This window comes from Pleurodeles waltl, chromosome 7, assembly GCF_031143425.1.
Source record: "Pleurodeles waltl isolate 20211129_DDA chromosome 7, aPleWal1.hap1.20221129, whole genome shotgun sequence".
In the NCBI taxonomy this organism is placed as follows: domain Eukaryota; kingdom Metazoa; phylum Chordata; class Amphibia; order Caudata; family Salamandridae; genus Pleurodeles; species Pleurodeles waltl.
In genome coordinates, this window is record NC_090446.1 from 76,280,458 (window position 1) to 76,304,209 (window position 23,752).

At 44.6% G+C, this 23,752-nt stretch overlaps 1 protein-coding gene across 2 annotated transcripts in view; it reads right to left on the reverse strand.

The window, feature by feature from the left end:
• LOC138303675 (alpha-2-macroglobulin-like protein 1) overlaps nucleotides 1–23,752 on the reverse strand; it is a 599,538-nt gene that overhangs the window by 54,826 nt on the left and 520,960 nt on the right. For both annotated transcript variants that reach the window (XM_069242992.1, XM_069242993.1), the window contains exon 32: nucleotides 3,659–3,749. In XM_069242992.1, the coding sequence (XP_069099093.1) occupies nucleotides 3,659–3,749 (91 nt within the window). The remainder of the gene's footprint in view (nucleotides 1–3,658; nucleotides 3,750–23,752) is intronic.

Below are 23,752 nucleotides of genomic sequence, written 5' to 3' on the forward strand. Positions count from 1 at the left end.
ATTAAGAAGCTCATCTCAGAAGGGGGAAAACCTGAGGTGGGTATATCTTTGCAAACATATTTGCCAACAGAATGGGCCATTATTACTTGTCTATGATCCTGCAATTAGGCAGAGACCTGTTACCAACAAGACCTTCACTGGCAGCTTACTTTTGTTTTATGGACACTAATTTCAGTCAGTCAATGGTGATTGTCCTTCATAAGAAGAACCCATTCGAGGGATGCATGTGAGACCTCTATCCTATAGTGAGGTGAACTGGGAGGCAGACGTAGTGGTGAAGGTCCCTCAGCAGGGCCAAAGAGACACTTTGGTACTAGAAGTTATTGACACAGCACCTTTTCTGTAGTCTTGGGAACTTCGCAAATTGTGATTCTCTAAATAGGAAATCACAAATAGGGAATTCCTAATGGCGATTTCCAAAGCACATGTATCATGCATTTCCTAAATGCGAATATGGCATTTAGGAAGTGCAATTACCACAAACTCAAGTTTGGTGGTAACATGTGCAATTATTAAAAATGCATTTTTAAAAATGACATCTAGCGCACACATGCCCCTTGGGCATGCTTGCGCTTTATATGTTCACAAATATTTTTTGGGGGTGCATCAAAGGGGGCCTTAGGCCCCCAGCACCCTGGGGTTTGCATTACCTAATTTGCGAATTCCTGTAGGTAATGCGAAACCATTCACACCTATGGGCCTATAGGCCCATAGGGATGAATGGATCCCCATTCCCTAATTGCGATTCAGTAATAGCGATTGCGACTTTCATACATCCCTTTTTGCATTTCTTACATAGCGATTTCTTAAAAATTGCTATTTAGGAAATGCAAACCGGGATGATGATACATCTGGCCCTCAGTGTCTCCAGCTGTGGCACCCATATTTTTTTTATAAGATTATGGAATTGGCAGACCATAAAATCCTGAGCCTCTTAAACTCCACTAAGGCCCGGATTATAAATTGCACAGTACTGGGGTAACTGCTCTGTGGTAATTTCACACTAGTACCATGCACTTACGAGTAAAAGCTTAAGGAATGGGGAATTACCAAGTGGGTCTGATTTTTCCAGCAATAAATGGAATTGCCATTCCATGTGGATTAAGGCATGCTCTGAGCAAGTGTTAAATGCATGTTCGCCCCATGTGTGTGGTTGGGGGAGGGAGGGTGGTAGTGGGCGTTAAAAAGCGGCACAAATGCAGCGCTAACATTTTTTAAATATGGGCCTTTATTCTTCTAACAAAATGACTTAACTCCCCGGAACAGGCACAACATTTCCTCAAGATCATTGTGCAACTACATAGTCTGCCTGAAGTTACAGTGACCAATCATAGTGCAGAATTTGTAGCCGCCTTGTTACTATTAATTTTAAATCCACAAGTTACCATCTGAAAAGATATGGCCAGATGGAGAGACTGAAATAAGTTCTCAGGGGACACTCTGACTATGTGCAGCCTTTTTGTGGACACACCGTCAGAGATCACCCTGAGATAATAAAGTATGAGCGAAAAGGAGAAGTGCTCCTTCATTTCCACTGGGCCAAGTCTCAAAGCAAGTGAGGGAATACCCCAGAAGATCTAGCTGACACACATGTAGTCCCAGAGCAATCTCCATTACAGAAGCAGAAGTGCACATGTCTGCAGCCTCTCTGCAATCCCAAAGTGCCCGAAGGGGTAAGAAACACATGCCTTTTGTGCCCTGGGGTACATTCAATAATATGGCCCCTGGAGTTTTGGGTGCAGAGGATGCCACTTGCTGAGTTTTCCTGCATAGCTCACTGGGTATTCCTGGTTCTAAGATACCTTTGGGTACCATTTCATGCCTGCCTCTGTGCCTTCCATGCTGAAACTACTCACTACATTGCAGAATGTAAGTAGTTCATAAGCATATAACCATAGATTGGTTAAGTCAAAGTAAAATAGATGCCCCTTTTTATATTCAGTTGTGGATAAGGTTTGGCTATTGACTGCACATTTGTGCATTCTGACGTCTTCCCTAAGTTAAAATTTCATTTTGTGAACTGCTTTCTGACTACAGCTACAGGTAAGGTGAGGGTTAAACTTGTACTGCTGGCTCACTGGCTCATTTACCCTGTGTTCCATGTAACCAGAGTGAAACCTATGGATAGGACGGTACCTTCCTCCTGTGGCCAGGGCTAAGGGTCAACTACAACATCAGATCAAGGAGGTTTTAGCATCCAGGTTATGTAGTGGCCAGTTGAAATGTTTCATTGCGTGGAAAATTATGATGCCTCGGAGTGGTCATGTGAGGCATCATCTTTTCAGCAAGCACCCCACTTGGTTCGAGGCTTCCATTTAGAAGATCCCCTGAAGTCCTCTTTTAACACTGGTACAGTTGGATGAACTGAGGGGATATGGTCAGGTTCTTTAGGTTCTCTGGGACGTTAACAAAGGGAAAACAAGGCAAACACATGCAACAGTTGTGGAGGTGTAGTGTACAAACAAACTTATCTAAAGAACAGCCACACAAGCTTAGATGTTGCGGTGCCTTGGCCAATGGAGACTGATGTGTGAGTGCCTCAGTCATTGTCAGTAGCATCAGCCCCATAAACCCTGCGTGAAACAGAGAAGGAGTGCCCAACAACATCAGATCATTGTAGGATTCTTCCTCTCAAAGTCTGATCACTCATGATCTTCCACCTCACTCCCTCCTTCTTGGGATTTGTTCAAGGTGTTTTAGGGGAACTCTGCAAGTCTTCTTACATGGCAGGACTCGATTTTCTGGAACTCGTTTGTGAGTTCCTTTCTGCTTCCTTCACTGCGTCAAGAGTAGTTATCTTCCGAAGAAGACCTTTGGGTGTTTCTGTTCCTGCAGGAAGTATCCAGGGACTCTTCAAGCTTGTAATTCTCTGTAATTCTGGAACACTTGGTAAGTGCTGACAGGAAAGGGAGAGGAAGGGGACTAATGTATATCCTAGTAAATGTGAATCTGTGAAGTCTTCTTTTGAGTCATACTTGTATGTCTGTCTTACACTACACCATCATCTCTGCAACTGCTTGGGAATACATTTAGTAGGTATCAAGCAGAGAAGGAGACTCTTTGGGGTATCCTCCTCAGCCCAAGCCATCCTGAGCCCAAGAATACTCAACTACAGTACTGTTTCTCTTTTCCTCTTTTACCTACTTTTCTATGTGAATGGACTCTTTGGGGCTGTTACTGCAGTCACATTGCTTTTGTGAGGAGGAGTGTGGTGGCCACTACATCAGAATTCCTACACCCAAAGTAAACAGACCAAGATAGTAATGGCCTTTAGGTTATTGTGTTTTACGATGACTATGATCATGAAAATCAAAACAAATGATAGAAAAAGTTACTAGGCACATCTTGTCAATCTTTTCTCATATCTCTTGGAACACGGGAAGCCCAGGCATAGCCTGCATCTTTAATTGTTCTTTTATTCATTTATATTTAACTCTGAATCCTGGATGTTTGGAAACGAGGCACCCTTGTTGCCTACCAGTTATTCATTTACTGCATTTCTACATTGCCACCATAATTTTACCTTCTCACAAGAAGATTCCAATTTTACCTGGTGTACTCTCCTTGAGCCTATTTTGTGGTTTAATAGTTCTCCCAAATACAGACTCACCCCAATTATTACAGTGATACTAGTCAGGGGAAGGTGAAGGGGGGTTACCTTTGACTCCATCTCAATAACAGGAATGTATCCTGACAACATCTGCACTTCAATGAGCACCATGTTGGAAACATTGCGGCTCCCAGTATACCTGCAACACAAAAGGTGTGTCATGGGCAGTCTTCAAATATCACACAAATCCCTATTCTCGCTTATAAAACCATACTGCATTTTTTTGTCTCTAGACTTTCAGATGATTTTTAACCACCAAAAATTGCAAACATAGGTAAATATTCAGAAATGTGACTCTAGACATTTGTGTTTATTTATTTGTAGTTTAATTGCAAAGCTCATACAATATCAACATTTGGACTATACACACTTTATTGATTCCCCACCCACAAACATGATACATGTTGTATGGCATCATAAAGCATCATCTCTAATTTTAATAACCCATTGTGGCTACTCCATCCCCTGCTTTCTCTAGCTCTCTCATCATCCTGTCCCTCTCTGTCTCACTAATGCTTTGTCTCTGCATCTCTCTCTTGCTCAGTCCTTCCTCAATGTGTCAGCAACTTCCTTTCTGACACTGTCTTCTCCCCTCTCTTCTCATTGCCTCTCACTCACATCTCTCTTTCTCCCAATGACTTTTTCATCCTGAATATCCAGCTCTACATCACCTTCGCCAAAACTGTTAATCTTGTTCACTCTCTCTATCACTTTCACTGTCTGTCTCTCTCAATGTCCTATTTGTTCTCTGTGGCTGGCTCTCAACCTGACAGTCTCTCACAATGCTATACACTCATTTCTCTCTTGACATCTCTTGTTATCTCTTGCCATATCTCCACTTGGAACATTTACATTTTCTTCCACTCTTCCTCTACCCTCACACCCCTATCAGATTATCTCACCAGACTGCACTAGTAATGGGCAATCTAATAACAAAGATTGTACTACAGTAAATCTGCATATTACTAGTGGTCCAAAGGCCCCTCTGGGATTTCTTTGTTATATGAAATTGATCCTCCCAGTCAAATCTGCTCATCTCCAATGTCAGTTTTTGTAGCAAAACATGTAACCATATGATAAGTCCAATGCCATCCATGTTCATCTAAAAAAAAGTGAAAAGCCTTTTGCCATTCATTTGATAACGCCATTTTATAAGTGTTGATAAAGGCACAGAGCAATCACTTATATTGCAGACCCACGCAGAGAGTCCCAGAAGCTCCAAAAGCAGTTGCCCACCCTCAGTCCGTCCCATCTATTGGAGCACATGTGTTTGCAGTATGCAGTCCATATTACACCCACCATTACTTCTATATCTTCTGATATTTCTTGGGCCATCCGCTGACCAGTAAATGGGTTCTTCAGCTTCGCAGATAGGTCCATGCCCACCCTCCATTCCATCAATGGGGAGGGGTCTCTGATGATTTTCAGTATTTGTCCACATCTCTTTTTGCTAGTAATGTACCCCGCCAAACCAGAGTGTGGTCCCTTTAGACCTACAGCTCTTCCGCGAGGCCTAGCAGCTCAACCTTTGAGGAGGCATCTGGATTCATGCCCTGAACTTCTGGCAGGTTTGTAAATCTGGATATCAGTACTACTGGATAATTAGGCACTTACAAACCATGTGGTAGAAATCACCAATATCTCCCTTACATCTAGTGCATGCAGGATCCAGGGCGCTCCACAGATGGCTGGGTGTGTAGTAGTTGTAGTGCAGATAATTCAACTGAATAGAGCATTATTGGACTGCAATAGCTAAGCGCGTGGTGCCATACATGTCTCTCTCCATTTCACCTTGTCCAATGGGCCACCCATCCAAGCCACCCCTCCCATCATTCCCTCACACATCACTGTGTAAATGGTGAGTGATTAACCAGGGCTTTGTATATCTGGGAAATACCTCCCCTGGTCAGTGGGCCCATGAGTATCTTAGCTTCCAGGGTGTTAAAATCCAGGGGATATGCCAGCACCTTCTAGTATCCGGAGACTACATGTCAGAGTTGGAGGTATCAGAAGAATTGTGAGTCGTGGAGGGAAAATTATGTTTGGAGGGCCTGGAAGCATTTCATATGGTCACTCTTGTAAACATTGCCCAGCTGAGAAATGCCAATGTTGTCCCTCTCACTGCAGCTCTGGAGACACTCTACTCAGTCCAGCCATCTGCCTACCCGCTCTCCAAGTCAGGAAGACATTTTTGGTGCTCTCTGGGACTGAGCAGGTGACCAGTGCGCCATATAGCATACTTACAAGACTGTCGACATTTACTCCTAGATTGAACCAGTAGTACAGATAGATGTCGGCCATGGCTAAACGCCTGTCACAGGTAAAATGAATGCATTTGTCATAGGAGATCCGTGTGGGCTTGTCAGTTCAGAGGTATGTCTGCATCTTTGAGGTTATGGTGGCAAACCAGAGGTTGGGGAGGGAAAGGTAACGTTCTGCAGGACGTAAAGGAGCCATGGAAGGACCTCATTTGATAGAGGGCTACGCTGCCCAGCACATTCAGGGGAAATTTAACCCAGCTATTGAAATTGGCTTGAATTGTGTGGGTGAGGGATAGAGACTGAGGCTCAAGACGAGGTCTTGCTCCCAGTACATGTGGTTCCCAGGTACTGAAAGCTTAGGCTCTAGATTGGTAGGACAGTCCTCCTCAGCCCTGTCCCCTCTTAGGGGATCAAGAGTGATTGGGGTCAATTTACCTTTGGTCCTAATGCCTCCCCATATATGTCGAGGATGGAGACAAGGAGGGGCCCGGTTTCAGTTGAGCAGCCATGAAGAGGAGAACACTGTGTACAAAGCTACCCTATATTTCAGTGCCATCCCTCAGTCAAATCCCCACAATTGGGTGTCACAGCAAATCTATGATGCTATGGGTTCTATAGCCAGGCCAAAGACGGAGGGGCTAGGAGGCACCTCTGCCTGGTGACTCTGCAAATGGGGAATCTAAGGGAGCCCAAGCCGTTCACCTGCACCTGTGGCTTAGCATACAAGGTCCAAGTATAGGTGCGAAACCTGGGCCCCAGACCCAGCCTGGCCAGCAAGGAAATACCAATCCAGGGAATCAAAGGTCTTCTCAAAGTCGAGAAGCATCAATGCTGTAGCACATTGTAACCCCTTAAATCATGCTAGAACCAGGTGGACTCTAAAGATACAGTGTCTCGTGCTATGGCAGGAGTTAAATCTGCATTGGTACCGGTGGACCAGGTGCTCAAGTACGTGCAGCAGGTGCCAAGCCAGCACTTTTGCATAGAGTTTAACCTCAGTATTAATGAGAGAGTTGGCTGGTACAAAGCACATTGGTCTAGGGGTTTGCCAGGTTTCAACAATACTACTATGGTGCCTAAGTCTATCTCTGGTTGGAAGCACCCTTGGTCTATTGGCTCAAGGAGCATATTCCGAATAGGGGACAGGATGAGATCACAGCTTTGTTCGGCCAGGGTTTCTGCCCGGATGGACCTCTGAGAGAGCATTGCTGAGGTCCTCCACAATCAAGGGTTGTTCAAGAGCCTCTCATTCTTTGAGGGTTAGTGTGGGCATCCGATATCTGTTAGTACTGAATGTGATGTCTCCCATGAGAGATGAGGCCTTGCAGCACACATGATTTGTCCCATGAGCCATCTTTACCCTGGACAGTGGGTGCTCTTTTTTAAGCTAATTTCCCAGTAGCCAGTCAGTGAAGAAGTTTGCCTGACTTGTCCCCCCATTCATATACTCTGCTTACTGAGGACTCCCAGCATCTGCGTGCCTCCCCCAGGCATGGCTGTTGCACGTCCGACCCCTCCACAGTCAGACAGCAGCTCAGGAGTTCAGTCAGAGTGCCCTTCACCCTCAGGTTTGAGCTGTAGGATTGAGGTCTCCAATTGTGCAATGTGGGTCTGTGTTTCTCGAACCTTGCTCCTGATGTGGAAGCGGGCATTCCCATGCATAGCAGCTTTGCGTGCCCCCCAGAGCACCACTGGTGAGTCAACAGTCCCTTGATTAGTATCAAGCAAGACCTCAAGGTCAGTCTCCAAGGTCCAGACAGTCTGTTTGTCAGTGAAGAACCAGGCGTTGATAAGCTCCCTCCTCATAAGTGTTCCCCATATGAAGGACGACTGGCGCATGATCAGAGAGCACATGAGTAGGATGCAAGATTCTCGAGTGTAGATGAGGTCAGTGGCAGGCAGAAAAAAGAGGTCTATGCAGGAGAAGGAGTTGTGTGATGCAGAGACGTGTGTGTGTCGGTGGGTAGTAGGATTCTATACCCATCAGGCATCAGAGAGCCCAGGACTTGGGGCCCAGACAGCCAGGACCCTTCCATTCCTGGGCTTCACTCCAAATGCCATAAGGGAGTTCATGGGATCCAGAATATCATTGAAATCACCATTCATGATGTGCCTGCCAGTTGGGGGAGAGTGTATCAGGTCCCTAAGTGTCATCAGTGTGGAGCTGGAGAGCTGTGGGGAACATATATTCTACCTTTTGTCTGGGATTAATAAATGCTATTGACATCAAATTAAACATAACAAAGGCATTTTACCATTCCAAACACAGTGCTAGAGCTTTGGATTCATGAAATACAACCCAAGCCCACTTAGAATAAGTAAAAGAAATATGGGATGCCATATGCTTTGCTAGAAAACCAGACATTTGAGGTGAGCAGATTTAGAATGTCAAATGTTGTAGCTGCTCACCTAATACTGAGAGCTACTCAGGCCTCTCTATTTGTGCTTTGCAGGCACACACATATATATTTTTATATTACACCGTGGTGGTTGCCACTATGTAGTTACAGGTAGGTTAGAGTTTTGCTAATAACCTTGGCTCCATTTGACGAATCTTCATGAAACTTACAAATAAAAAAGGTCATCCTCCTGGGCTCTTTCCTGGAAAGCTTTGAGGTGATCAACCAAGCAGGGGCCAAGGCAAAGGAGGAAAGGTGTCCCAAAACAACATTTCCCCAAACAGGATTACATCAAATTTGGCAAAAAGCTAGATCTTTGCTCAGAAAGTGTGTGATTTGATGTTAGTCTGTTTGGCTATTTTAGAGCATTAAGTTTCAAAATAGAGATGTCTAGTGCTGCAGGACTCCCAAGGAAGTTCTGAGGGAGTCCCAGAGAACAAAACAGCAAATGGAGCAGTCTGTTTGGCAAGACCTGCAGCACCAAGACCGGTTCTGCGGGACCACAGGCTGTAATTGTCTACCTGCAACATGAGGAAAAGAGTTGGGGCTGCCCTTAAAGGACTTGAAGAGACTGTATTTTAAATCCAGTTTTTCAGGACGTCTGGTGCAGCTTCTCTGGGTAACTTCTAAAGCTCCCAGGACCTCAGGGGCAGCACTTGGCTATCTTGACTCACCACCACAGAAGCCATCAGCAGGTACAGTTGCTCTTGGTTAGCTGGGCACTCAAGGCAAAAGTAGTCCTGTAGATACACAGGAGGTTAAACAACTGAGCCTGGAGTCAACTTCTTTGTCCTGGGAACAACGGGTAGGATGTCTAGTCCTTTAGGACACCTCTCAGGTCACACACAACAGGTTCAGTTCTCTTCCATTCTTCCACAAGTCCAAAGAGTACTCTGTTCAGGTGTCTTGGGGTACCACATTTATGTTGGCAAAAGTTACTGGGTGGGTGATTCCTATGTACTCCTTAGCCAATGGAGTTAAAGTTCCCATGGGCAACCTTAGCCACATTTCCAGTAGTCCCAATAGTTGGGCAGCTGCTCTTGGCAGTAGACAGCATCTTGTATCCAGACCTTCATTCGAGGTGCAGGTCGGCACCCTCAATGCATTACCAATTGTTGCTTAGCTAGTACAAGCATTATAACTGATAGACATCTAACCCCTTTTGGGAGATCATTTACGTACTTCAGCAATGTGGTTAGTGGAGGTTACTCCATCTAGCAGTTGGTAACCTAGTCTAATGCATCAAGGCCCATATTTATACTTTTTGACGCTAAACTGCGCTAACGCAGTTTAGCGTCAAAAAATTTTGCGCCGTCTAACGCCATTCTGAAGCGCCATGCGGGCGCCGTATTTATGGAATGGCGTTAGCCGGCGCAAGCAGACCGGCGCTGCCTGGTGTGCGTGGAAAAAAACCACGTAGACCAGGCAGCGCCGGCGTTGGGCAAAAATGACGTTAGGGCGTCTTAAAATGGGGCAAGTCAGGTTGAGGCAAAAAAATCGTCTTAACCCGACTTGCGCCATTTTTTAACGACGCCCATCCCCCATCAACATGACTCCTATCATTGTAAAGATAGGAGTCATGCCCCCTTGCCCAATGGCCATGCCCAGGGGACTTCTGTCCCCTGGGCATGGTCATTGGGCATAGTGGCATCTAGGGGGGCACAAATCAGGCCCCCATATGCCAAAAAAAATTATTTAAAAAAAATAAAAAAATACTTACCTGAACTTACCTGAATGTCCCTGGGGTGGGTCCCTCCAGCCTTGGGTGTCCTCCTGGGGTGGGCAAGGGTGGCAGGGGGGGTCCCTGGGGGCAGGGGAGGGCACTCTGGGCTCATTTTGAGCCCACTTGTCCCTTAACGCCATGCCTGACCCAGGCGTTAAAAAGCGGCGCAAATGCGCCGTTTTTAGCCACGCCCACTCCCGGGCGTCTCTTTTGCCCGGGAGTATAAATACCACGTAAAGGCCTGGGAGTCATTTTTTAGACGGGAACGCCTCCCTTGCATATCATTAACGCAAGGAAGGGGTTCACGCTAAAAAATGACGCACATTCCGGGAACTTTGGCGCTATACGCCTCTAACGCCATAGTATAAATATGGCGTTAGTTGGCGTTAGTTTAGCGTCGAATTTGCGTCGAAAAAAACGACGCAAATTCGTCGCAAACGGAGTATAAATACGGCCCCAAATACTGAAGACCAAAAACCTGCCACCTATTGGCTGTGCCACGGTAAGTGCAAGAAGTCAGCACCTATCTCCCTACATCTTCCCACAGTGTTTTATCTGTAAATCCCATTTCACATAGGATAGCTGGTGTACAGTAGATTTAATGTAGACATCTTACATGGATCAATCACAAACTGTAATTGGGTGAGAGAGCACTCCACTGGGCGCCAAACTATAACCACTGTTCATCAGTGGGCTCAAGGTTTAGATCTATATGCATAACTAGTCTTGCCGTAGGTGTGCAGATTGGGTCTCTGTGCTGCATGATGGCATGTAGATGTGTAATAAGCTTCCCTGAGGACAGGGGCCATAGCATCATCTCATGCACTTGCAGCATGGAGGGCATCAGGGAAGGAAGTGTATAATATCCTGCAAGTTGCAGGTAGCCCGTGGGGCATAAAGGGTTTCAAACAGTGTGCAGTAGACTTCTCAGTGACTGCTTGTGTCTAGATGAAGGTGCCCAGTGGGTAAAGCTTCCCCAAAGTCTTCAATGGTAGGTGCGTTAATCGAAGGCAAATCCCTTGGCCTTCAGTCATTGGCAGCACTAGATTCTGTAGGGTCGGAATCAGGTTGGCAAATAAGCAGTCCAGTCCGGCTCACTGTTGTAAACAGTTTAAAGCCCAGAAAGTACATTCCACTGTGTCAAGCTCAGTTTTGGGACGTCACCTAGCTGGCAGTGTACACACCTGCCCCGTTCGAATGGAAGCGTGATGTGACTCTAGGTTGCTTGTCCTTCTGATCTAATACAAGAAGAAAATAGTCTATTTAGCAGTATGGAAGTGTTGACACAAAGGTGTAGAATTTAGGGTGGACAATCATTTTGGAAATGGCAGTTCTTCCACCCATAGACAGTGGCAGCCTTGACTAAACAGGTACTCTCTGTTCTAGCCACATCAGTGTTTTTCCATGATGTCAAAGCCAAATTTCTTTAAGAACCTGCCGATCCATAACCTCAAATATTTACCCATTATGTCAAACCATTTTATTGGAAATTCAAGGGAAATCTCTCGTACCAAAGGTACGAGGGAACATGACCGGTTTATGGTTATGCCAAGACAAATTTAGTGAATTCTCTGAGTAACGATGAAGCATTGGCAGTAGGGTCCCCTAACATATAGTGTCACCTTGTCAGTATACATGGATGTCATTAACCTATAATTCAGGCCTTTACTATACTGCTACTGATGCAGTCTGGCCGTCAGTGGATCCATGGCAATTGCAAAATAAAATAGGCAATAAAGGGCATTCTTGCCTTTGCCCCATGCGATTGAAAATATGATTGCAAATGTGGGAGTAACAGTCCCATTAACTCAGGGGGAGGGGGTTTATCTGTCTCCAGTATAGTAACAAGTGATGCCTACCAAAGGTAGGGAAGTAAGCTGACAGTTTGCAGAGAAGTCATACATAGCAAGTAAATGTGGTGCTAATATGTTGCCGTATTCTTTATAGAATAGGGACATCAAACTGTGAGATCCAGAGGCCTTGTCTTCCAGCAGGCCGTATAGTACCTGTATAGTATCTTCCATCATGAAGGGGACAGCTAGTTATTTTCTGTGTGCATCATTTACTCATAATAATTAAATAGTATTTAGACAGTCCTAAATATGTTTGGGTCTGGCAATGGTCTGACATAGAGTGCTGTAAAACTCAATCAATGTTGGTTTCCTGTGTTAGAATGGGTCGAGCCTTACTTGCCTGTAACTTGAGTAATGTAAGTGTTGGCCCAGGACTTGTAGAACAGTCTAGCTAGTGTTTTTCCCACTCTATCCCCTTCTCTGTATTTCATGGATGTTGTGTCTTTTTGAAAGTAGTGAGTTTCTCTAATGGCTGCCTCATATATCTGATTATATTATTCTTAATAACCGCTTGCGTTTTCATGTTGCTAGATGTGATGTATTCCTACTCTAGCATGCTAATCTCTTTCTGGTGTTTTCTAGTTGTGTTCTGAGTGCCTTTAATAATCCCATATATTTAGCCATACATGCTCCTCTTGAGTGTGCTCACCAGGGTCTCCAATTATGCATTGAAGGTGAAATATTCAAGGATCTTGGTTTGGATTTCTTTCTTGAATACACTGTCATTGAGTGCACTTGGTGGGAGCCTCCATGAGGATGTGCGATCTCTCATCCTATCATATGACTATTCCAGTAATATTGGTGCATCATTAGAAAGTGTTGTAGGAAGGTGCTCGGCCCTTCCTCAGTTTGACCCAGAGAGTGCAAGAGCTGATGACTCTGGTGACCAGCCAGTAGTCAATCCACTGCCACATGTTGTGTGTTTTTTTAATGCATGTGTCTTCACTGGTGTTAATGTGTCTTTCTGGCTACATACCTACCATTATCTAGTATGATGTTATGTATTTGGAGAGTAGTCTGCCGGGATAGTCGTCAGGTGGTACGGGACCTGTCCAGTGTTGCATCCAGGACAACATTAAAGTTGCTCTCCCCAAATTTAGGCTCCAGCGCAAAGTTTCTGCCTCCATACTCCCAAGAAGAAATCTGGGTAGTCACAGACAGCCCTAGTGGTTGGCAAGGGAATGCTCTTATAGACAACCATGCCACCCCAAGGGCAACATAAGTTGAGTATGGGCTACATGTGTTTCAGCTATCCAGTTCACTTGCAGCCTAAACTGAGTATCCAATGACAAATGCAGTTCCTGTATGTTGGAAATGGCTCTCTCTACAGGGCCACCCCAAACGTTTTGCCTTCCTCCTCCTAACTTGTGTTGAATTTGTGCTTGTTGGATTCAGGACTCTGTGCACTTTGCCACCACTAACGTGTGCACTTTACCACTACTAACCTGTGCTAAAGTGCTCCCTCCCTAAAACATGGTTTGATTGGCATATAGCTGACTGGTAGGGTTAATTTACATATAAATGCCTTGTAGAGTGGCATACAATATACCCAGGGCCATTACATGAAATGCTACCAGTGGGCCTGCAGCACGTATTGTGCCATCCACTTAAGTAGCACTTTAAAACATGTCCCAGGCATGCCATTGCAGCCGGATGCAGGGTCCCACTGCCATGTCGACTTGTCATTTAAAACCCTTTGTCAAGCCTTAAACTCCCCTTTTATTACATATAAGTTGCCCCTAAGGTAGGCCGTAGGTAGCATATATCAATAAGATGTCATTCCTAAAGCAGGGGTGGTAGATAAGTCATGCTGGGTATATATGAACTTGTAATGATAAACCCTCTTTAATGGTAAACTTGGATTTATCCTTACAAGTTTGAAAATGCCACTTTTAGAAAGTTGGCATTTTCCTGCCCATAGTCCTCAGTGCCAGCAGCCTGCTCCCGTCACTTGATTGGAGTTGAAACTTTGTGAATTCGCCTCAGACAGTCACACAATAGTGGTAATAGCAGAGATTGAATGGGGCTTCAACTGACATGATGGGAGGACAGAGCTAAGATCAGCCCCATTTGCAGCTGAATAGGCTGAGCTCTGCCACTATACAATATACTTAACGACCCTGTATTATCAGTGCAACCAGCTAGGAGAGGGAGGAGAGGCAGGAACTTTTGGAACTTCAGAGAACCCTTTTGGAAACATCTCCCAAATGTCAAGGAGCAGGGGACCAGGGTATACAAATAGGGCTCCCAGACCCACTCTTCAGTTCAGTACTGGACCTGTGGAAGGAGTCTCAGAGTACTGCTTGCTGCTGTGACCTGCTGTGCAACCTGCCAGACTGCTGCTGTACCTGGAAGAATTGCTTTGCTTCCTGGAGCCTTACTTGAACCTTCGGATTCCAGCCATGCTGTGGAGCCCTGCATCTTCACCTGCACCCATGACTTCCAGAAGTGGCTCCAAGGGCTAGTTTTGCTGGTCTCTTGTTCACAGCAAAAGGGACATAATAGGCTCCCTAAATCTTGAACCAGCCCCTGTACCCAGCCCGAGTGAGTCTTGAACCCCCAAGAGGTCTCCATCCACTCCTGGACCATTGGTTGTGGTGATAAAATTGTCCAGGTGGCCATTCTCTAAAACTAAGGACTTGCTATTTTGAACCTTAAACTTTAAAAAAATATAACTGTGGTTCTACTCTTTAGATTTTGATGATTTTAGTGTCAAATAATGTATTACATTTTTCTCAACATGCTCAGTAGCTGTTTTATAGAGCAGCACCAACACTTAGGAGGTAGCAAGCTTGCTGACCCAGGAAACTTGCTGAGAAGGCGAACCTCTGGGTCAGCAGTGGAGTGTCCCAAAGGTACCTGGTAGGGACTCCAAGAAGGTGTCAAAGCCCAGCTCACCTGAGTTCTTGTTCAGTTCTGAGGGAGGTTGAAGACAATCCGACCCCACCCTGAAACTGCTTGTTCCAGCACACTAGTTTTTAACACAGTGCACTAAGAACAGAAGCTCAAGGGAAGGGGGGAAGTGGATAAAATAAAATAAAGAGACAACACCGTTCTTGCGTTTCCACTGTTGAAGTGCTGCACAAATCTGCGGCCCTTTTGGACTTCTGTAGAAACTGGTGCCTAATGAAACATAAACAAATAACAGATAAGTGCAACCTATTCCTAAATGGGTTCCTGACTATCCCTTTATTTATTAGAAATTCTCTTCTAAAAGTACCTCTTGGATCCTGGTCTCTAGTTTCCAGGTTTGGAATGTGTTACTGCTCTGGAATGTGCTTTCTATCACTGTAAAGCTTCTAAAACTTTAAACAAATACCGTTATCAGAATTACCAATATCAAACATTCATATTAATATAACTAAAGCCTAAATTCCCAATAGCAGACTCACTTTTCCCATATTTCCAGAATCCTTTATAAAACAAATACTGTACTTTTACATCAAAATACAGCATGTAATTTGTGCAAGTCCTGGATTTACTGTTTGCCTTGCTGTTAATGGTTCTTAAAAGTTCCATAAAAAAAAATGTTTGCTTCACAAAGTTCCGCAAAGTATTCTTGTAACAAAGAGTTTGAATCACAATGTTCGTGGAAGGTATATTGTTTCAAATTGTCTATACACGAATCCAGAAATTGTTGTCAAAGTTCTTTCAGGTAATAAAAAGTTTTGCACTTACTTGTTGCTGGCAAGAGATACTGATTTGTCTAACCTTGTCTTCTTTCTCTTTTGCAGGTTGCTTGTAGGAGAGAGGCTGAGGCAAGGAGGAACCGGAAACCGGCAGAAGGAAGAGCCAGCAGCTGCGCCCATTGAAGCCAATGAAAGTCTGTAGAGAGCAGGAGTGCCAGTGCCGAGGGATCTGTTCTCAGGTAAGCGGGAGGTAGACGAGCACAAGTACTGGGTGAGGCTCGGGGGCTGCCTTTTATAGGCAGGGCTGGGTGTGGTTCGAAGAGCTGGGTGTGGTTTGAAGGGCTGGGTGTGGTCCTCACATGCTGCACATGTTCTTGAAAGGTAAGCAGAGCTGGGTGTGGTTTGAAGGGCTGGGTGTGGTCCTCACATGCTGCACATGTTCTTGAAAGGTGTGCAGAGTTTCAGTTATTATGCAAATGAGTTGAATTAACACATGGCCTAGGGAGGAGTGTTTTAAAGAAGCCTTGGTAAAAGCAAGGCCCAATGTGTAAACAAAACAGCACATTAAACAACATACACAGAAGCCTAGGGGCGGGGGAGGTGAGATAACAAGAAAGGCTTTCAATAGTAAGTTTAAAAGGGAGCTATTACAGAACCCACTAGTGCAGTGAGAGGGGACATGCTCTTTGCGGTGCACACACCCTAACAGTTGCCCCCCTCAAAGGCCCTCCTACAGGACGGGGTTTTCCTGGATTTTTTAAATAAAACCGTCTAATCAGCTGTGGGGCATGTACATATGATGCTGGTTCCCATGAATTCTCAGATTCATCATATCCTTTCCATTATACTAAATAAAACAGATGTCCACTAATTCTTTTTGAGTCTTTTATGCTTTTCACTTCATATTCTAGATTTCCCTTAATTGGTATGGGTGGAGGTGGTGGTTCAGGTCGGGTTTTTGGGTTGTACGGCTTAAGCAAGGACACATGGAATGTAGTATGTACTGGATATTCTTTTGGTAAATCTAATTTTACTGTTACCGGGTTTACTATGGCAGTTATACTAAAGGGTCCAATGAAACGTGGTTGCAGCTTTCGGGATCCCTCTATGTTTAGGTTCTTTGTGGAGAGCCATACCTTGTCACCAATTTTATACATTGGGGCCTCAGATCTGTGTTTGTCTGCTTGTCTTTTCATGCTTTCCTTGTACTTTAATAAATGTTTCCTGGCTTTGTCTTGTATGTCACCTAACCTCGTTAGTCTGTCCGTTACTGTAGGCAACAGGGAATCTTCTAACAAAATGGGTATAGCTCTTGGATGATAGCCCTGCAAGAAATAGAATGGTGAGCAAAGTAGAGCTGAATGCTCAGTATTATTATAAACAAACTCCGCTACAGGGAGAGCTTCCAACCATTCACTAGAATAATCAGCCAATAAACAACGTAGCGTTTGAAGTAAGGTTTGGTTCAGTCGTTCAGTCTGTCCATCTGTCTCTGGGTGGAAAGCACTATTTTCAGTTTTTCACATAATTTTTTCCAAAATCTAGAGTTAAACTGGCTCCCTCGGTCTGACACCACTTTGCTTGGCAAACCATGTAAACGCACAATTTCCCTTATAAAAATATCGGCAAATTCTGCTGCCGTGGGTAATTTCCGTAATGGTACAAAATGTGCCATTTTGGATAAAAAATCCACTATAACCAACACTGTTGTGAAGGATTTTACAGGTGGTAAACCTACAATAAAGTCTACGCTCACAGTGTGCCAAGGTTGTTTGGGTGTTGGCATTGGTATTAACAAGCCGTCAGGGGCCTTATGAGAAGATTTATGTCTTGCACAAATTGGACAGGTAGTGACAAATTGCTTAATGTCCTTTCTTATAGTGTCCCACCAAAAGTGTTTTTGCACATTTTCCAGGGTTTTTACCCAACCAGGATGACCTGCCAACGGTGGGGCGTGATGCCAAATTATCACCTGTGTTTGTAATTCAGAGGTGGGCACTAACAGCATGTTGTCGTGATACAATAAACCTCGTTGTATTGTGTAATTGGAATCCTTTAACCAATCCTGAGGTGCTATTTGCATGTGTGCATTATATAGATCTGTGATGAAATCCTTCTGTTGTACTGGTGCCAAAAACATTTGGGGAGGAATAATGGGTTCTCCTATTTTATCTTGTTTCATGTCTGAGGTATGTCCGTATCTAGATAACACATCAGATTGAATTTGTTGTGCACCTGGTCTATAGGTTATAACAAAGTCAAATGTGCTAAAAAAATTTAACCAGCGCATCTGACGTGGTGTTAGTGCTTTAAGTGATCCAAAAAACTGTAAGTTCTTATGGTCAGAAAAGATTGTAACTGGGTACCTGGCTCCCATTAAATGATGCCTCCATTCTGAAAAGGCTACTTTGATAGCTAGTAGTTCCCTTTCAGTCACAGTGTAATTTTGTTCCGCGGGTAATAACTTTTTGGAATAGAAGGCTATAGGATGTAACTGGCCATCTACTGCATCTCGTTGAGAGAGAACTCCTCCTAAAGCTACTTGTGAAGCATCCGCTTCAACAAAAAAGTGAAAGTCAGGATCAGGATGTTTCAGAATTGGGGCTGAAGTGAACTTTTGTTTTAGGAGTTGAAAGGCGTGTGCCGCCTCATCAGTCCAAAGAAATCGTTCCCCTTTCCGCAACAAGGTAGTTATTGGGGCCGCAATGTCTGCAAAATGTGCAATAAACCTCCTATAAAAATTGGCGAAACCCAGATATTTCTGAATATCTTTTACAGAGGATGGTTCTGGCCAATCAGCAATAGCACTGATTTTCTTTACATCCATAGTTATTCCTTGAGGTGACAGGCAGTATCCTAAAAAGTCCACCTTGCTGACATTAAAAGTACACTTTTCTAACTTAGCAAAAAGATGATTTTCTTTTAACTTTGATAATACTGCACGAACATGTTGGGTATGTTCTTCTGAGTTCTTAGAGTAAATGAGGATGTTGTCTATGTATACTATGACACAAACGTCCAGGAATTCGTGTAGGACCTCATTTATAAAGAACTGAAAGGCCGCAGGGGCATTACATAACCCAAAGGGCATTACTGTGTACTCAAATAAACCAAACTTTGTCTTGAAAGCTGTCTTCCACTCATCCCCCTCTTTTACTCGGACCAGGTGGTAAGCTCCCCGCAGATCTAGTTTAGTGTATACAGTAGAATGCCTTAATTGATCCAACAACACAGGTATTAGAGGAAGAGGATATTTATTCTTTATTGTAGCCTTATTTAGTCCTCTATAATCGATACACGCGCGCAGGGATTTATCCGGCTTCGGGATAAAAAAGAGTGGAGATGATACCGGAGATGTGGAATGACGGATGAACCCAGACTGTAGTAGGTCATCTAGGTAGGTTCTTAAGTATTTTGTTTCTTCGTCCGTTAAAGCATATACTCTGTTATTAGGTAAAGGGGCCCCTGGGATAAGATCTATACGGCAGTCATAAGACCGATGTGGGGGCAGCACACTAGCCTTTACTGGATCAAAGACGTCTTGAAAGTCAGAATATTCAGGAGGGAGACTTGGTTCATCTTGTGTAACACTAGCACAGTGAAATACTGTGCTCTGTTCTGTACCTGCTTCTTGATAGCAATTGGTTCTACAGAAAGAGGAATCCAAAGTAACAGTTCTATTCACCCAATCAATTTTTGGGTTATGAGTTGTTAACCAGGGTACCCCGAGAATCAAACCAAAATTAGGAGTATCTATCAGATCAAAGCTAATCACCTCTGTGTGCCCGTTCTGACAGACCATAACAAGTGGACTTGTTTGTTTTGTGATTAATCCAGAGGTCAATTCTGACCCATCCACTGCACATACTGCTTCTGGACAAGGCTTTAGGCACATAGGAAGTCCTAAGTTTTTAGCTAACTTATTATCCACAAAATTTCCTGTCGCGCCTGAGTCCAGTAGGACAGGGAGAGAATGCCTCAATTGGGTAGTAACAATTAAAACGACCTGAATTATGAAATGTCTAGGTATGTGCGGTACCATGAAGGCTGCAGCATTAAAGGTTTGATTAAGATGTTTTCTCGAACAAGTAACCTCTCCCCTTGTCGAGCTTAATCGTTTCCCGATTCAGTTGAGGAGGTGGAGGAAACAGCACCCTTTCGTGGAGTTTTAGGCTTTACTGGACATTCTCTGGCAAAGTGACCTGCCCTGCCACAATATAAACATAATTTAAGTTTTCTCCTTCTTTCTTTTTCCTCTGATGTGAGTGGACCTCTGAGTGTCCCTATTTGCATAGGCTCAGGTTCAGGGAGTTTATTATCTGTGTCTTTCTTCTCGTGTCTAATAAAAGTTAACCGTGATTCCAGTTTGTATTTATCTCCCTTTCTTTCTCCTAGTCTATGTTCTAATTTCACAACTAAATCTACAAAGTCCGAATAGCCTTCTGGCAAATCAACGATATGAGCCAGCGCGTCTTTTAACTCGTCTCTCAAACCTTTATAAAAAAGGGAGACACGCTTTTCTTCTGGCCACTGTGTCTCGGTGAGTAAACGATTAAAACTAATGAGATAGGTCAATAAATCCTTGTTACCTTGTTTAAGATTTAAAAGCTCATTATCACTTGCCTGCATGAAAGTGTGTTTTGCAAAAAGGCTGGTCATGGTACGTTTAAATTGATTCCAATTATGGAGGATAGGATCATCTCTATCCACGAAAGGAATTAACCAATTGGCTGCTGTGCCACCCAAATAAGACAAGACGAATGCCACTTTCGTATCATCAGTAGGGAACTGTTGTGGCTTACAAACGAAGTGTAATTGACATTGATTAATAAAAGCATGGAATTTGTTACTATCTCCATGAAAACGTTCAGGTGCTGCTAAGGGCACAGCATTAGGAACATTAACAGTAACCTCAAATGGGGGAGGCAAAGTTGTATGTTTTGATGGCGCCCCTGTTTCTGAGGAGGTTTTAAACAAAGGCGTAAAAGCTGTGTTCCACTGAGATCCCCTAAATTTATACCTGCTAAATCCTGTTTTAAAGAGGTATTCTCCATCTTTAATCTCTCTATTTCCTCTTGCATATGTTGCAAGATGCCAGACACTGATTCATTATGAGTCAAGTCCTCATTTAGGGCCTGCGCCATATCCGTGACGTCAATGCCCTCTATTTCTTCCCCGGTATTCATCGTCCACCAGAACTGCAATTTATTTTGTTGTCTTTTTTTTTTTTTTTTAAGACTTGTGCTTCTGTCAAAGCCCAGCTCACCTGAGTTCTTGTTCAGTTCTGATGGAGGTTGAAGACAATCCGACCCCACCCTGAAACAGCTTGTTCCAGCACACTAGTTTTTAACACAGTGCACTAAGAACAGAAGCTCAAGGGAAGGGGGGAAGTGGATAAAGTAAAATAAAGAGACAACACCGTTCTTGCGTTTCCACTGTTGACGTGCTGCACAAATCTGCGGCCCTTTTGGACTTCTGTAGAAACTGGTGCCTAATGAAACATAAACAAATAACAGATAAGTGCAACCTATTCCTAAATGGGTTCCTGACTATCCCTTTATTTATTAGAAATTCTCTTCTAAAAGTACCTCTTGGATCCTGGTCTCTAGTTTCCAGGTTTGGAATGTGTTACTGCTCTGGAATGTGCTTTCTATCACTGTAAAGCTTCTAAAACTTTAAACAAATACCGTTATCAGAATTACCAATATCAAACATTCATATTAATATAACTAAAGCCTAAATTCCCAATAGCAGACTCACTTTTCCCATATTTCCAGAATCTTTTATAAAACAAATACTGTACTTTTACATCAAAATACAGCATGTAATTTGTGCAAGTCCTGGATTTACTGTTTGCCTTGCTGTTAATGGTTCTTAAAAGTTCCATAAAAAAAAATGTTTGCTTCACAAAGTTCCGCAAAGTATTCTTGTAACAAAGAGTTTGAATCACAATGTTCGTGGAAGGTATCTTGTTTCAAATTGTCTATACATGAATCCAGAAATTGTTGTCAAAGTTCTTTCAGGTAATAAAAAGTTTTGCACTTACTTGTTGCTGGCAAGAGATACTGATCAGTCTAACCTTGTCTTCTTTCTCTTTTGCAGGTTGCTTGTAGGAGAGAGGCTGAGGCAAGGAGGAACCGGAAACCGGCAGAAGGAAGAGCCAGCAGCTGCGCCCATTGAAGCCAATGAAAGTCTGTAGAGAGCAGGAGTGCCAGTGCCGAGGGATCTGTTCTCAGGTAAGCGGGAGGTAGACGAGCACAAGTACTGGGTGAGGCTCGGGGCTGCCTTTTATAGACAGGGCTGGGTGTGGTTCGAAGAGCTGGGTGTGGTTTGAAGGGCTGGGTGTGGTCCTCACATGCTGCACATGTTCTTGAAAGGTGAGCAGAGCTGGGTGTGGTTTGAAGGGCTGGGTGTGGTCCTCGCATGCTGCACATGTTCTTGAAAGGTGTGCAGAGTTTCAGTTATTATGCAAATGAGTTGAATTAACACATGGCCTAGGGAGGAGTGTTTTAAAGAAGCCTTGGTAAAAGCAAGGCCCAATGTGTAAACAAAACAGCACATTAAACAACATACACAGAAGCCTAGGGGGGGGAGGTGAGATAACAAGAAAGGCTTTCAATAGTAAGTTTAAAAGGGAGCTATTACAGAACCCACTAGTGCAGTGAGAGGGGACATGCTCTTTGCGGTGCACAAACCCTAACAGAAGGGTGGCCTAGGGTCCCCCCAGAAAAAGGAAGGGCAGGTGAGGGGAGACCCAGACATGTCTCCGGGTAAGGAAAGGGTCCCATGTCCCTTCTGAGAAAAAGGAGGAAGGTTCTGGTAGGTGGTGGCCCAGGGCATCCCATTTCCAACCCCACTACTGTTCTCAACTTGGACACAAGCAGAGGGACTCTGTCTGTCCAAAGAAACCACCCACTGGTAAGAACCCTACTGGAATGGCCCATGTTGCCTTAGGGGGAGGTAGTCCCCAGGGACAAGATATAGAGGATGCCCTAATCTCCTTTAGTTCAGAGACAGACTCAGAGGGTGGACTTGTGATCCCTGAGGGTCACTAGGTGAAAGTGAATGGGGTCCCTGACACTGCTCTGAGGGGCACAAGGGCCAGCCAGACCATAGTAATGGAAAGGCTGGTTTTCCCAGAGCAGTATACCCGTCATGTGTGTAGGGCAACCCTTGTCCAGGGGCAGGTCTCTGTCTGCCCGTGGCCCTGGCATCCCTGAAGTGGGATGGGGAGGTGACCCAGAGAAGGGTCAAGAAGGGCCGTAGTTCATCCCCAGATGCCCGTAGGTTGCCTTCTGAGGAATGAGTCGCCACCAATGTTAGAAGAGCTAGGAGTGGTGGCTGCCCAGTGCACTCTGAGGGCTCAGATATCTGGGAATCCCACTCCCAAATGGAGGGTACAGATGCCTGGATGGGAGGGTAGGGGAAGGAAGGACTCACCCCTGACCTCTGTTCAGCCTCAGGGTACAGATCCTGGCCTGAGTGACCAGTCTCATGTTACCACTCCCGAACTGGTGGGAGGGAGAGTGAAGAAATCGTGCCTAACACCTGGTGCTACTGCCCCCCACTCTGAGGCACTACAGCTGTCATAAACTCCATGGAGAACTGGGGCAGTGGCCTTTGTTGGTTGATGTCCGTGTGGATAGAGTTCTCCTTTAGCTGGGGACAGAAGCCTGATCCAAGGAGTGGAATGGGCCACATCACCCTGTTGGCCATGGTGGTTCTGTCGGCCTACTGGGGTGCATCTATGAGCAAATTAAGGTTAGGTGCTGCACAGATGAGTCTACAGGCAAGAAAAAGGGTTCCTCATGGGTCCATTCAGTGGCTCAGGGGAGTACAGACAGCGTAGTTCAACAAAATTCAGAGAGGCAATGTACTGACAAAAGCCCCTGCAGTACAGCGCCATTGTCCACGTTATATCCCCTAAGCAGGGAAGTCCATCAACGTATTCATTAGTCTACCCTGGTTTTGGACTGGAGGGGGGTCGTGTTGGAAATTGCCCTCTCTACAGGATCACTCCCAAACGTTTTGCCTTCCTCCTCCTAATATTTGCTGGAGTTTTGCTTGTTGGCCTTGTCGCGCAGGCTCTCATTATTCTAATGAGACTACTGGATTTGAGCGGCAAAATTGCTTGTGGTGTGGGACACTGAGTCTAACAGACTATAGGTGACACCTGTCACCCCAATCCGGGTTTCTGGTTCCGGCTAACTAGCAGTGCCTCATCTCTACCCAAGAGCAGGGATGATTTGGCAACCGAGCGCATAACACAATTGACTA